This window comes from Carassius carassius, chromosome 25 (assembly GCF_963082965.1).
Source record: "Carassius carassius chromosome 25, fCarCar2.1, whole genome shotgun sequence".
Lineage (NCBI taxonomy): Eukaryota > Metazoa > Chordata > Actinopteri > Cypriniformes > Cyprinidae > Carassius > Carassius carassius.
Window position 1 is genome coordinate 7421747 of NC_081779.1, and position 14840 is coordinate 7436586.

General features: G+C 37.9%; 1 protein-coding gene across 1 annotated transcript in view; it reads left to right on the top strand.

The window, feature by feature from the left end:
• The first annotated feature begins 1889 nt into the window (after positions 1–1889).
• The window catches only part of LOC132104043 (ephrin-A3-like), a 123478-nt gene continuing 110527 nt past the window's right edge, over positions 1890–14840 (top strand). Inside the window, exon 1 of the mRNA XM_059509228.1 lies at positions 1890–2833. Coding sequence (XP_059365211.1) covers positions 2724–2833 — 110 coding nt within the window. The 5' untranslated portion in view covers positions 1890–2723. The remainder of the gene's footprint in view (positions 2834–14840) is intronic.

Consider the following 14840-nt stretch of genomic DNA (forward strand, 5'->3'; position numbering starts at 1 on the left):
GTGGAATGTTGGACACTTCATGCACCTAATGGTCACATTTAATATTGTGGAGGTGATGGACTGGCTATCACACACCAATCAAACACCCATCTAAATGTCATACACTAAACAGTATAGTACATAGTGCACACTTCAAGTGCATATGTGACCCTGGAATACAAAACCTTAAGTGTCTTTTTTTTTTTTTGATGTATACATCATCTGAAAGCTGAATAAATAAGGTTTCTATTGATGTAAGTTTTTTAGGAACGGACAATATTTAGCCGAGATACAACTATTTTAAAATCTGTAATCTGAAGGTGCAAAAAAACAAACAAACAAACAAACAAACAGAAAAAAAAAACTATGAAAAACGCCTTTCTAGTTGTCCAAATTAATTCTTAGCAATGCATATTACTAACCAAAAATTAAGTTTTGATATATTTACTGTAGGAAATTTTCGAAATATCTTCATGGAACATGATCTTTACTTAATATGCTAATTAATTTTGCCATAAAATAATTTTTTGTTTAGCTATTGCTAAAATATACCCCAGCGATTTAAGACTGGTTTTGTGGTCCAGGGTCACATATATGACACAATAAGCATTTTGTTTGCACGTACCTCCTAAAGAAAACAGAAGGGCTTTTCACATTTTTTATATTTTACGCTGGTAATAATAATCTCCAGGTAATCCTGGATTGTCTTGTTTCACAATGCATACTGCATACTAATAATTAATTCTCTGTATTCATAATCTGACGCTTTACACTGTACATTTTATTTGTGGTCTCATCAACAGCCATGATTGGATAAATACAGTGTGAAAAGTCCTAGACTGACTTATAAGTCACTGTACTGTAACGTTGTGTCTAATGATCTAACAACAAATTCAAATGAGATTTAACCAAGAAAATATTTAAAGAGTACAATACCCATTTCTCAGTAGAAACAGAATCATAAATTTAAATTTTACATATAACTTCATTTTCTTCTTGCAGTCACCTCAACAGATCAGTTTTATTCTTCTAACCACTGGAAATCATATAAAATATCATAGGCAATAAAGGTGCATTCTGTCTTCAGAAACCAACCAGGGGTGCATATCCCAACTTGTGACCATAATTAGCTAATGATGCTTTTAGGAAACGCACCCCAGGTTAAGGTATTTTAGTAGAGTTTTAAGCCAACATTGGATCTGAATGCTTATCCATGCCTTCAAAATCATACAAATAATGACTTGATGACACCTCTTCAATGAGGAATACAACAAACAATAGTAAATTAATAAATAATAATAATAAAATTGTAGATGATGATATTTTGAAGGATGAATTTTAACTACTCTCAAGATTACGGTTTAGCGTCCCAATTTTTTTTTTGTGCCAACATCAGTCATACTTTTGAATAAGTTCCTATAAACCTTTTTTAAGGTCCTTTTAAATTGTGTTCATTTTAAATGGAGCTGTTTTTGTATGTTTTATGTATGTGTTTGTTAACTTATGTATTGGCTGCTATAAGTCCAAGACAGATTTCCCTAACTGGGACAATATAGCATAACCTAACTATGAAATGAAATGTCTTTTTGATATTTTGTTGTGGGACTTACAATAAATAATAATAATAATAAAGGTTTTGATGGTGTAACTGTTCAGAAATAACAAATAAAACAAAACAAACAAAAAAATTATAATATAAAAACAGGGTTCCGGTTTTCTTTTAAAATATTTACAGTATTTGAAAATGTGTCTTGTTACCAAATCAAGTATTTGTAGAAAATGGTAAATAATGTATTAAACTATCATGGATACAAATATTACATTTTTAAGAAATTGGCACTCTTTAAACCAGATTTTTCAAAGATTCATCCTTTTTATCATCTCAGATCATCATTTGTTATTGACCCACATCCACACTCTGACTAGAAATGTAGTTGAGGAGAAAAGCTAAAAAAATTGGCAACATTAATTCATAATATTGAAAACGGCTCTACCAAACAGGTTAAACAACCCAGAATTATGTACATTTATTACATATATACGTGACTATTAGGTTAGTGGGCGGTGGGGGCGTGGCCACTACTTGGACACCCGCAACCTGTCAATCATATTCTGTGGCGGGAGCAGAAACGAGTGTGAGTGAAGACGCCTATGGTTGCCTTACTTTTCATATTACTGTTTGACATCGTGTGTGCGTTTGGACAAAACCACAGTGAACGCATAGAGGAGCTCACAGAAGTTCACTGACCGCAATATTTAATCTGTGTAAACTGACAAAATCGTCTTTTACATTTATTGAGTCGGTGTTTTTTTTCCTCTAGTCGAGTCGACGCCAATCACCAAACCAAAGAGATACCTGCCGCCGACGACGCAGGCTACTCTGTCTTTTTTTTTGCAATCTCTACTGTCCATCAACAGTTTATCGTACCATTTTTCTTCTTTCTTCTCAGAAAGGAATTATTCAGTAACTTGTTTCAGCAAATTCCAACAGACCTGCTCAGGATGCCTTGGATGCGCGTCTGTCTGCCATGGAGTTGCTTTTGGGAAAGCGCGTAGCTCTGTGACTGAACAAACTAGCCGTACTGCGGCACGACTTCGCGGAATAAACGCTTTGCGGCTGTCTGTCCACTTGCTGAGTCGCAGGAATGTTGTAAAAGTCGCTAGTGTCGCGTGGGACTGGGGGACTGAGAGTCGAAGAAGGCGAAGAGACCACAGCAGGTGCGCGTGAACGCAGGAATATTATAATGGCTCTCGCGGCGGTTTCCCTCTACCTCCTCGCGCTCGCCTGGACGAACTTGCGCCCGGTCCTCGGGAACAACCGTCACGCCGTGTACTGGAACAGCTCAAACATCCAGTAAGTGGGTGCATAAGTTTTCTATTGCGAATATGTGGAGATTTAGCTAGCTCCTGTACGACGGTTAACGCGTAGAGAACGAGGGAGAAAAGACCGGTGAATATAACGGATACATGTCCGGGCCATAATTCATAAAAAAAAAATGAAATTTTGTTTTGTATTTTCTTAAAGCTTTTTAAGCACATTTAGGATTTTTTTTGTGTTATATTATTTTAATGGCAATTAAGCAATTTTAATCCCAGATTCTGACTTAAGTTGCACGTTTTCACACCATTATTTCACGATTATAATAAATTGTTTCTGACAGCTGGATTCACCGGAGAATTTTGATTAAGGGGCCAATTGTCTGGTCACGTGCTGCACATTTCGACTCTGAGGAAGAAGTTGATTAAGTGGCTCCTGATTGAGACATGTTTGCTTCAGCATCCAGACTGATTTATTTATTTTGCTGTCACGTGACTTGATTGTGTATGGGCAGGTGATAATTCACATTACATGACAGACCAGGCTGGATAGCCGAATAACCTGTGAGGAAAATCTGTGTGCTTTTATTCACTTTTTTAATATATCTCGCAATACAGTACATGTTGTTTTTTTTCTCCTCCTCTGCTGCCCTGTTCTCTTGTCTAGAAGAGCTTCTATGCTGTTGCCTGTCTTCAGTTTAATTTCTTTTGTCTGTAATTACATGAACTGTAGTGGTGATGAATGAGAAGCCTTGTGCCTTTAGTGTTATTATCTTAAGATTAATTACATTTATCTTTCCTCTGATAAAAGGGAGGGTGAGCAGCTCCTCCCTTCTCCCTCACTCTCGACTATTTGTATTCATCTCATCCACTTATCTCCTGGCTATATTCTGCTTACCCGTTCTCCTCTCTGTATCGCTTTCAGTGGTCCTTTTTTTGCTGTATTTCCCTCTTTCATCTTGCAATTGATATGCATCATTGCATGTGTTGGAAATAGTAGGGAAATGTTACTCATATTCAAACTGAGGGTCAGAGTATGTGACATGAATTTCAGCGAGCATTACAGTTCAAACATGGCTTTAGCATTACTCAAAAGCCTTTGGAGCAAACTATGGACCAGCTGCAGCAGCAATTAAGTGTGTAAAAGAGTTTGTGTGTGTGGGGGTTTGTGTGTTGAAAAGATGAGAATAGAGCCTCATTAATACCCAGGTCCTTGTTATCTTAACCACAGCATCTTCAAAGTGCACAGCAGTCACACATTTCCCTGCATATCACATTCTGTTTATACTGTTATCTATTACCTTTAATTATCCTTTGTGTTTGAACGCAAGTTTTGGTTCGATGTCTACAGATGTCTGTTTATCTGCATTTATACAGCAAGATAAAAAGTAGGCTGTATAGATAACTCATCCATTTTGTTACGGTGGTGATTGTTTGGTTCATGATATATGAAGTGGAAAATAGTGAAAGGTTTGTGCATGTATAAATGAAAAATAGCTAAATTTACACTGTACACTGCAGCTGAATCTGGGTGTCAATTCACCATTTAGTGCATAATCCTGTTCTGTACAGAGTTCAGTAATTTAGGAGTGAAAACTGCATTCTACAACTGAATTAAATTAATTCCCGAAAAATGTAGGTAATGACAACCGCATTTACAGAAATTCTGTGCAGTTGTAGATGGAACCGAATTGAACAAATAGTTGTTAATGCCATTTTAAGATGTCTCGCTTCTGTGTGAGCAAGTGACAGAGCAAGGTTCAAGCCTTGACTCATTTGTGTTGCCAGGTCTTTTTTTAAAAAAAGAAAAAAAAAACTGCAAGCAAGAAAAAGCCCACAATAAATACAAATAAATCCAAATTCTTTATGTTGGAAGTAAGACCAAACCTACCCAATTTAACAACTTTATGAGCCAAGCTCAAATACATTTGGACATGTACACTTAAAGATACACTTTACTTTGTTTCAGACTCAAAGGTCCATATCAAAAGACACGTAAACTTATGGCTACTTAAAAAATTGGAAAAGTCTAAGTAGATGTGGCAAAATTGCAAGAACATGCTCTGTGAAGCAAATATCTGAAAACAAACAAAATGCAACACCCCTGTTGATGGTGATTTGGTTTAAATCACTGAACATGAGTATTTGGAAATTTCAGGTGTGAGTTCTGTGAGTACTTTATGGGATTCACTCCTGTTTTGAAATGCAGTTGTCACTCCTGAAACTTCACAGGTGCAAGGATTTTTTTCTTTTCTTTTCTTTTCTTTCCTTTTTTTTTTTTTTTTTAGGCTACGGCCACATGAAGCCAGAGCTTTCCTATCCAGTCTTTTTCCTTTGTCTCAAGAAATTTTCCCCTTGTCTCAAGAAATATCTGCGTCCACATGAAACCTCAAAACTGTTTTGTGGTTTTGATGTAGTATACATGTCAGACCAGCATGTGGCGCTGTAATTCTGCCAAAGAGATGGAGAAAATGGAAGAAGAAGACTTGGACTATGCGCATAAACCTTGCGCGCAGTATACAAACTAACATGGAACAATACATTTATTAATCTGTATTAATGTTACTTAATAAAAAGAAAATCGTTCAGCGTGTTCATGTTTTTGTTGCTGTTACGTCACGTAGTGGTGTCTGACTACGGGTGAGACGTGGGCTGATGATGTCATCGTTTCAGAAAATATACAAATTCACTGTCCACATGAAAACACAAAGGTGACGTTTTCAAATTTATACACTCTGGGACCCGGTTTAAAAAAATAAGGGTTCACTCTACCAAAACGCCGGATCTGTGTGGACGAAATTCCTATACGATAGAAAATGTATGCGTATACAGCAAAACGCATCTCCGTTTGGACGGGCCCTAAATAGTAATATTTATGAGAACTAGTGGTGGTTTTGTTTTTCTGTTATTGTTGTGTATGAATGTTTCTAAGAGTTGTCCTTGTTCAGAACTCCGTGTCAGAGCGTTTGTTCCTGTATGACTATGTTAGTACAGAGTCTATTTCTACTCCCACACTGGGAGAAGATCTGTAAAATAATGCATAACATCTGTAAAATAATGCGTAAACTGACCCAGATTGCAGGTAACTGAGGAACTCTCTGAGGCCTTCCAGCATGAATGCTGATCCCAGATCAGTCCTGAGAGGCTTAAAGCTTCGGGCCACACACTACTCAGAAGCGCATGCAGACATGGTACAAACTGGAGCAACTATCTCCAACCAACCAGTTCCCATGAGCCCCTCAAGGGCATGAGAGTGTTTATGGCCCAGTGGGTTGTCACAGTTCTAGGTGAGACCCTCCTTTTGCTCTATCTGGGAGTCTAGCACTTGGTCCAGCTGAAGTAGACATCGATTTTTATGTGGGCTAACGTAACCAGGCTCATTCTCACGCCGCATCCTGATGCACATTGCTGAGACTGATAAAAGCACAGACTGATAAAAGTGCTTTCATGGATGCTGTGAGAAAACCTTGCTCATCGAGTCTGTTTGAAATTTCACTGTAAAGTCAAGTGAATAAAGGATCATCAATCATGTGAGATGATGCGTCTGGGGAAAATGCCAAATCTGAAGAAGTCAGGAAGAACGCAACTCCCAGTGTAATACGACTGAAATTCACATGGGGGTCTTGAAATATGTATAAACAACCAAAATGAACACGTATGGGGTGTTGATTCGGATGGCGAGGATGAGTCAGTAGCACACGGCTGTGCTTTGATTGCATCTGCACAGCCCCATTAGGAGGCAATGCTCTCAGCTTCTGCTGGCACTGGCTCTGCAACCCAGGCTCATTACAGCTGTCCCAGCTAATGGAACACACACTCACACACAAAGTCATTTAGTTGCATTCTGTCCAACGCACATGCAAAGCCTCTCGCAAACAAGTATGCATACTAATGTACTTTATGTGGATCAGCTGACTTGTAAGAAGAATGAGAAGAGCTATCATGCACACATGTGACAGGAAAAATCCAACCTTTTTACACGCACAGTCGCACACACATCATTGTTGCCCCCAGATTCTCTGCTAATTAGCAAAGTTTGATGTGGAACGTGTGTAGCTGAGCAAGGTGGCCATAGGTTACATTTCCTGTGGCACTGTGACCTCTTACACCTCGCACCAGGTTGGTGTCACGGCCCAGTATCAGAGCAGGGCCCTTTAATTGGTCAGCCTCTGTCAACATGATGATAACAAAAGAGAGCCCTGCTCTCAGAGCTCTAGGCAACAGTGAAGGGCTTATGTAAGGGGAGATTTACCTTAGAAGAAACATAATATGAAATGTTAATGTGCCCTGAAAAACTTAACATACAGGCTAAAACACATTGCTACCTTTAAGAGCTCTGTCAAACGAATTTGAAACTTGCCTGTAATGAATTTATACTCATCTGTGGTATGTTGCTAAATTAAATTTTAATTCTTGTTATTGTTTACCCTTAAAGTAGCTGTGAGACTTGATGACTCTATTGGCAGTTGATGTATTTGAGTGACCACATTGCTCTCATGTTTTTCTGTAATGGTGGTATGATTCCAGACATAAAGTTTTGATTTATTTTGTTCAGGTGACTCTGCGATGATACTGCCATTATGGATTGTTTCTTTTATGCTAGACGAGTCCAAATGTATTCTTCTTTTGTACTAGATGAAACAGGACTAGGCGGTGGGAAAACCAGTGGAAAAGACTAGGAAAGTTTTTATATTTAGTGCACAATCTTCTGTGCTACAGAGCAAATGATCATCTTGACAAATGGCTTTCCTGGGAAATGGAGGCATTGGGTGGAGTGATCAATGACCAGCCGAGCAGGAGTATTCCTCCTGCAGCTCATTACAGTCACATACATCCTATTAATGAAAAAAAAAAAACAGACAAAACTCACACAGAAAAACAAGGTCACATGCAGAGTACAGTTCCTGACAACTTAAAATGTCTGCTCTGGTATGCAGTGTATAGGAGCACTTGTGTTATTCTAACTATGGCTTTGCTTAATAAGTTTCTTGAGTCATTTGAATGCTTAAGCATTCTTTTGAGATGTCAATATTTGTTGAATGCTTTCCTTTTCAATACCCTCAGACATGGGCTGAGAATAGATTAATTGTAGTTAAGAGGAAGAGTACAAAAATTATTTTAGGGATGTTCACTTCGGTAATTTTGACTGCTTGGTTTCTGTACAGATACATCAGCTGCAGTAGGAGGTTGGGCAAAAGAGCAAGTTCTGCCTGAGCTATTTCTGTATTGTTGGTCAATGTAGATTTGCGTCAAATGGAGGCTTAAGATTCTTACACCAGGGGTGTTGCATATTAAAGACACTGTATCAAGTTAAAATGGTTCAGTTTTACTTCACTTACTTCAGTAAGTACTAACAAATTGAGTCTTTAGAGCTGTGACTGTCCCAGACTGAAAGTCACCATGTAGAGAGTGTTGATGTACTGTAGCTGTGACCAGTCAAACTGCAGAGTGTCACACATAATGGCAACATAATCAATCCTAAAATTAATAAGGAAATGTTATGCAAGTTGTGCAATTATTGTATTTTCATGGCTGATCATTGTCACTTACAAAAATGTGGGTATTTGTGCTTTTATGATATGTGTAAATGATTGCTTTTGTTGTTGAATACTGCTGATCTGGATGATGTAACTTTGATTTAACATATGCAATTTCAAAAAAGAATGTATGTGTATTCTTATGCCCTCAAATGTCTTACTGAATGTAAAAAAAAATTAATGAATTCAAACCTGGGCTCCCCAAGTCAGTCCTCATGCCAAGGGACTTAATTTGTGCAGGTAGATAAAATCTATTTCAGTCTTTGAACATTTTTTTTTTTGCTCAAGAACAAGTGGAAAGTCAGTTTTATATGGAACAGACCAAGCAATAAAAAATATTATTGGAGCAAGGAATTATTGAAAAGCTGTTAAAAGAAAGTGAGACTGGCAAATTAATTAACACAGACAAATTAGGAGCAACAGTGGAGATTAGAAAATTAATTGGAAATGGGGTCTGTAGAATGAAGTTTAGAGGTATTTTACCCCTGGAAAAGAAGGTTAAATTGAGGATAGTTATTGTACCACATGGTTTTAGTCATGTGGATTGGTACACTGAGGAAAGCGAACATGTGCTGTGCTAGTCTGTCACCGTTATGCGATGGCTATGCTCTCAAGAAAAGAAAAAGACAAGTGGATTTGCCTGCTAATTACATGCAAGGCTGTCCATCTGGCCTGGCATGATGGCAAAGTCTCTCTGATTCTGCATATCAAATTAACCTTATTCCAGCATTCAGTATTCAGTCCTTCACTGCCAATGAATTACTACAGATACAGAGGAAGTAGGAAATGGCTATTTTTAAAATGATTTGTATGTGCACAAATTCTGTTTTCTCACAGACAAGCTGTGCAAAACATGCGCAAAATATGATTGTGGTTTGGAGCAGCTTGTCAGTGAACAGCGGCTTTTTGTAGTTAATGCTGCTCAATGTGAAATCATGCACGTGTAGATTTACCGCTGATTACAGAACTGGCTTTACTTACAAGATGCACATTAAATATTGTATGCGATTTATCGTGCAGCCCTACTCACTATCAAAATTCCTAAAAAAAACCCAATCAGTTGCAACTCTGATCAATGTGTGATGTACTTGAGTGGATCTTTAATGAGCTGGAAGCACGATAACCTGTTTTCCCGTTGCTCCCAACAAGGCTGGATCATTCCTATAGAAATGACACATCTGTGCTTAACATCCCCTAGTCCTGTGCCTGCTGCATGCATAACAAGAAAGACTGCCTCTGCTGTCTGAAAGAGCATACGCAGAGCGCTTCAGGTGGATGTATCTGTCCGACCTGTTCCTTTTTCTTTATTTTCGGCATGGAGAATGACAGTCTGTTAGGCCCGGGGTGAATTCCCTGCCACAGTGTGAATCCTGCCTACAGCCTTTGCCAAGTAAAACCAATGGCTGGCTGGGTAATTTCTCTGTGTTCCTTTGGGAAAGTCAGATTGAGGAAAGGGAAGGTGATCGATCCAGGCTGAATGCAGGAAGGGCCTCTAGCCTCCAAATAAATTTATAACCATTAAATACAAGGCCTTTGGTGCCTGAAGAATGGTTGATTTCAGGCCTTGTGATAATCAATGTGCAAATTCATTTTTGCTTGAATGTGACCGTGTTAGAAATACCACTTAGAATCGAGAGTGGGAAGAGAGGAGGCATTTATTTGAATTTGAGAGAAGGGGGTGTAAAGCTTGGCTCTGTCAAACTCCCCACCCTGAGGTAGAGGTCTTCACAGTGCACCCGAGACCCATCGCCCGGGATCATATTTTAAATGATCAGCCGGGTCCGGGTCGGGTCCGAATCTATTACTTCGGGTCCCGGGTCTGTTTAACATTGTGTGTAATACCCGTGCGATCGGAGTCATCGGACTCGGAGAACACCCGGCCGTGATCAGACACTGCTTGTGTTTTTTGTAACTTGCAACTTGTAAAATTAGGAAAAGAACAGAGTGAGCAAAAAAAAAAAAAAAACAGCGATCTCTCTCTGCCGTTAGAAGCAGAGCGCGCAGAATGCAAGTGCATGCACGGTAATAATTGCAGACTTGACACACTCATATTTAATCTATTTCAAATCAGCAACAAAATCGGAGGTGAACTGTCACATGAATGTTTTCTATGATGCTCAAATTGTGTTAAATCATATTTTAGGATGATCCAGCTAACACGCATGTGCAGTCTCGAGCGCGTGTCATGTTTCTATGGCAACCAGTGAGGGACAAACCGCGCTTTACATTTTCTCCCATTTTTATACTAATATAAATAAACCGTTTAATCTTAAAGTGTTAGTGGTCAGATTCAGACTCGACCAGGGGCGTAGTTTATGGGGGGGATGGGGGGGAGGTAACCCCCCCCAATATTCAAATCCATCAGTTACAACCCCCCCAATATTTCAACATGAAAATCACAGTAGATCAAATGAAAAATATAATATGAAAAAATAGAATTCATTTATTTTGTAAAAATAATTTTGTTCCTAATCAAATATGAGTATGTCATAAAAATTTCAGACAAAAAATACTCCCCCTCCATTGAACCGATTGGTAACGCCCAACCAATGAGTCGCACTTTCACCAAAACAAGCGAGTGGCATTTGAATGGGAGAGCACACGGTTAATGTTAACGCCAAAAATGAAGAGAAGCGCTGCACAGCGGACTATATTTAACTGCTGGTCAGAGAGGGATGCAAAAAAAATTTAAAAAACAAAGCATGTACTGAGAATGAGGTATGAGAATATTGTGTAATACTTAGTACACACCACATATATTTTAGCTAGCTAATCCATTGCAATGTTTGTATTTAGTACTATGTACTATCAGTATAACAAGTTACCAAAGCAGCTGTCTGTTTTGCTAGTATATTTTTCAATAGTGTCTGTAATTATCAACGACAAAAGTATCCACATCGGTGTTTGTTTTCTTACTAAATTAATCTGACTTTTGAACGAATTGGATGAATTAACGATTTAAGTGGCTAACTCATTAAAACAGTGAAACACTGTCGCCTACTGGCGGTTTCAATACTTAATTTCTTTCTTTTGATAATCTCTACTATGTTAGAATTTTATGAATGATGATTATACACAAATTTCATAACGTTATGAGGTGTATAATCTCTTAACATGTTTTTATAACAGATTCGAGGTAAATATAGCTGCAGGGTAGAAAAGTCAGCAGAGGGAGAGGAGGAGCAGGTAGTCAGGTAAAGAAGATACCATTCAATCAATAAAATAAAATAAAATAGGAAACAGTATAGAAAAACAGCAGTTTTGTAAAGTTAGGCTATACATTAATGCCTTTAATGTTTTAAAGATGTGTTTCCCTTTAGAAAAAAAAAATAAAATGCATTAAGGTGAAATGTAAAAATCTTAAAATAAATGTCTAAATGTTGTCTCTTTCATATTTGTATATGTTGAATTTGTAATCAGTTAAAGCATGTTGCCAGATAGATAGATAGATAGATAGATAGATAGATAGATAGATAAATAGATAGGAAGAAATAAATTATCCAATAACAATACACATAAAAAAAAAAAAATTGAAAAAAAAATAATGGGCAGCATACAACGTTCAACCCCCCCAATGTTCAAACCAAATCTACACCCTTGGACTCGACGCAGAGCAGAGAGCACAGAGATGATAGCGTAAGCGGCCATGGCACTGAAGGAGCGTTCGTTATTATAGTTCAAAAGGGCAAACAGTCGAAGTTATTATGCGAGTTAACTCGAGTCGGAATGTACATGTGCACAGTTGCATTTGTCATCCGTCACCGTGACATCAAGGGGAACTTTGAAGCTGAAATAATGAGTGGATTAAGCTTGGACTTGGAATAACGAGCGGAATAACATGGATAACTTTCTTTTCTGAGGATTATAATGCATCACAGGCAGCCAGGTACTCCTTAATGTGATTATAATGCATCACAGACTACGGCTCCTTGAATTAAGATATAGGTTTTTTTTTTCGCAACATGTTTATTGACTTGTAATAGCAATTTAAAGTGGAATATGTGACAATCGGGTCCAGTCGGGTCTGTGTCTTCCCGACGGGTTCGGGTCCAGCTTTCAAATAATATACGGGTCAAGGTCGGGTCCGGGTAGGCATTTCTCGGATCTACACGGGTCCGGGTCCAGCTTTTGAAATATTAGACTGGTCCGGGTCGGTTCGGTGTAGTACATTACGGGTCTCTTTCGGGTTCGGGCACAAATTTTTGGACCCGTGAAGACCTCTACCCTGAGGTCACCCCCTTCAGACACCTAAGAAACAGAAAGTGAGAATGCATGAGAGATGGATAGCTGAAAATGACGGTCAAATGGAAGTCATTGGAGGGGTGGAATATTTGTTCATGGAGTACTGAAAGAATAAGGTTTTATGAAGGCTTTGTTTTCATTTATTATGACTGTTTGCCCAGTCAAGCATCACTATTACTCATACTTAAGGTTAAGGATTTGAGCAAACGTCTTAAACCAGTAAATTCAAAGCCTTATTTCAGTTGCTGATGTGTGAAAAGTTTCACCGGACTTATGATGTATCTTAAAGGGATAGTTCACCCAAAAATCTAAATTATGTCATTAATAACTCACCCTCATGTCGTTCGAAACCAGTAAGACCTCCATTTATCTTGGACAGTATACGTACACACAGCTTCAATGGAGGGACTGAGAGCTCTCGGACTAAATCTAAAATATCTTAAACAGTGTTCCAAAGATAAACGGAGGTCTCACGGGTTTGGAACGACATGAGGGTGAGTTATTAATGACATAATTTAGGTTTTTCGATGAACTAACCCTTTAAGTGCTTGGGAAAACTAGTGATCACTTCATTTCTGTCATTTTGTTAATCTTTAAATAGTGCCTATGGATTTCTGTAATGCTTAAATCAGGGGTGGGCAGCTTCAGTCCTGGAGGATCATTGTCCTGCAGAGTTTAGCTCCATCCCTAATAAAACATAATCAACACCCTCCAGGACTGGAGCAGCCCATCCCTGACTTATTTGCCTCACAGCACTTCAAGGGCTGCTTTCAGTTAGTTGTGTAAGTCCATTTAATATAATCACTGTAGCTATCCACTTTGTTAACACACCTAACACACAGAGTGAAATTTTTTCAGGCTTAAAGGGGTAGTTCACCCAAAAATGAAAATTCTGTCATCATTTACTCACCCTTGCATCGTTCCAAACCTGTATGAGTTGCTTTCTTATGTTGAACATATTTTGAAGATTGCTGGTAATCAAACAGTTGGTGGTTGGTGGTTCATAGCCAGTATTTTGTTGTCTGCAATATTTTGCTGTATTTATTAGAGCTGAAACAACTAATCGATTTAATCGATTAAAATCGATTATTAAAATAGTTGTCAACTAATTTAGTCGTCGATTAGTTGTTAACAACTTTTATTTGATGTAAGCGGCTCATTTTGTGCATATTTTAAATCAGCGATGACCAAAGTGTGGCAGTAATGAGCCACCGCAGGTTTTATTCAGCCAGTACAGCAGGAGAAGTAGCGAATAGCCAATAGCTGGTCTCGTTTTATGTCACGGGCTTCCCAAACTGCGTCTGCAGCATTCAGCGAGATGGTGGAGACAGACGGCAGTGGAGTAAGCTTGAGAAAGAAAAAGAAAAAAGTGGAAGATAAAACTAATCGAACGAAGTCATCCAAAGTGTGGGAGAACTTTACTTTGAGCCTTCAAAAAAGAAGAGTAACCTGTAAACTCTGCACTACTGAACTGTTTAAGACTTTTATTTGTGCAGATTCTCCAGTACAATGTTGTTTGCAAATGTTTAGTTGTAAAAGCTAATAACATTGCTTTTTAACAGTTAACATTTAAAGATTTACAAACATTTTCTGTGATCAGTTTGTCATTTACCAGTTCATAATTCAGTCTTGCAGCCTAATTATGACTGAATGAGACAGGTAAATGTTTAAATGTATTTGAAGTGCACTTTTTTTCACTATTCACTGCTCTTTTTCACACAGCAGTTTTTTGTGTGTGTCCAATTTTTTTTTTTTTTTCTGGACAACCTTCTGATGGATTTTATTTTAAAATGTGAGTTCCATTCAGGTTTCATGCCACTGGCACTTTATTCGAAGGATTGTTTACAATTTCACATCATAAGCTATAAAGCTGTTTCCCAGGTATAAGTTGTGTGTTTACAGGAAAAAAATAATAAAATGCAATGTATTGCAAATTTATTCTGTTTTATTCTTATTCTTCGTGAAAATATTTTCTGAAAGATTCCTTAATAAGCTTTGTTCGGGATGTTAAACTACTTTAGGAGCCCTAAGGACTAAGGATGGTACATGCACTTTTACAAGTTGTTTGAACTGTAAAACTTCTTTCATGTTTTAATTTTAATAGCAAATCACCTTTATTTACCAAAAAATAAAATGTGTTTAAATTTCATTAATTATAAGACAAATTAAATTTGGGTGAAACTTGTTTACTGTTTTTCATAATTATATTACTTGTAGAAAAACTTGGTGACCACAAAATAACAAATTAGCCATACAAATTGCCGT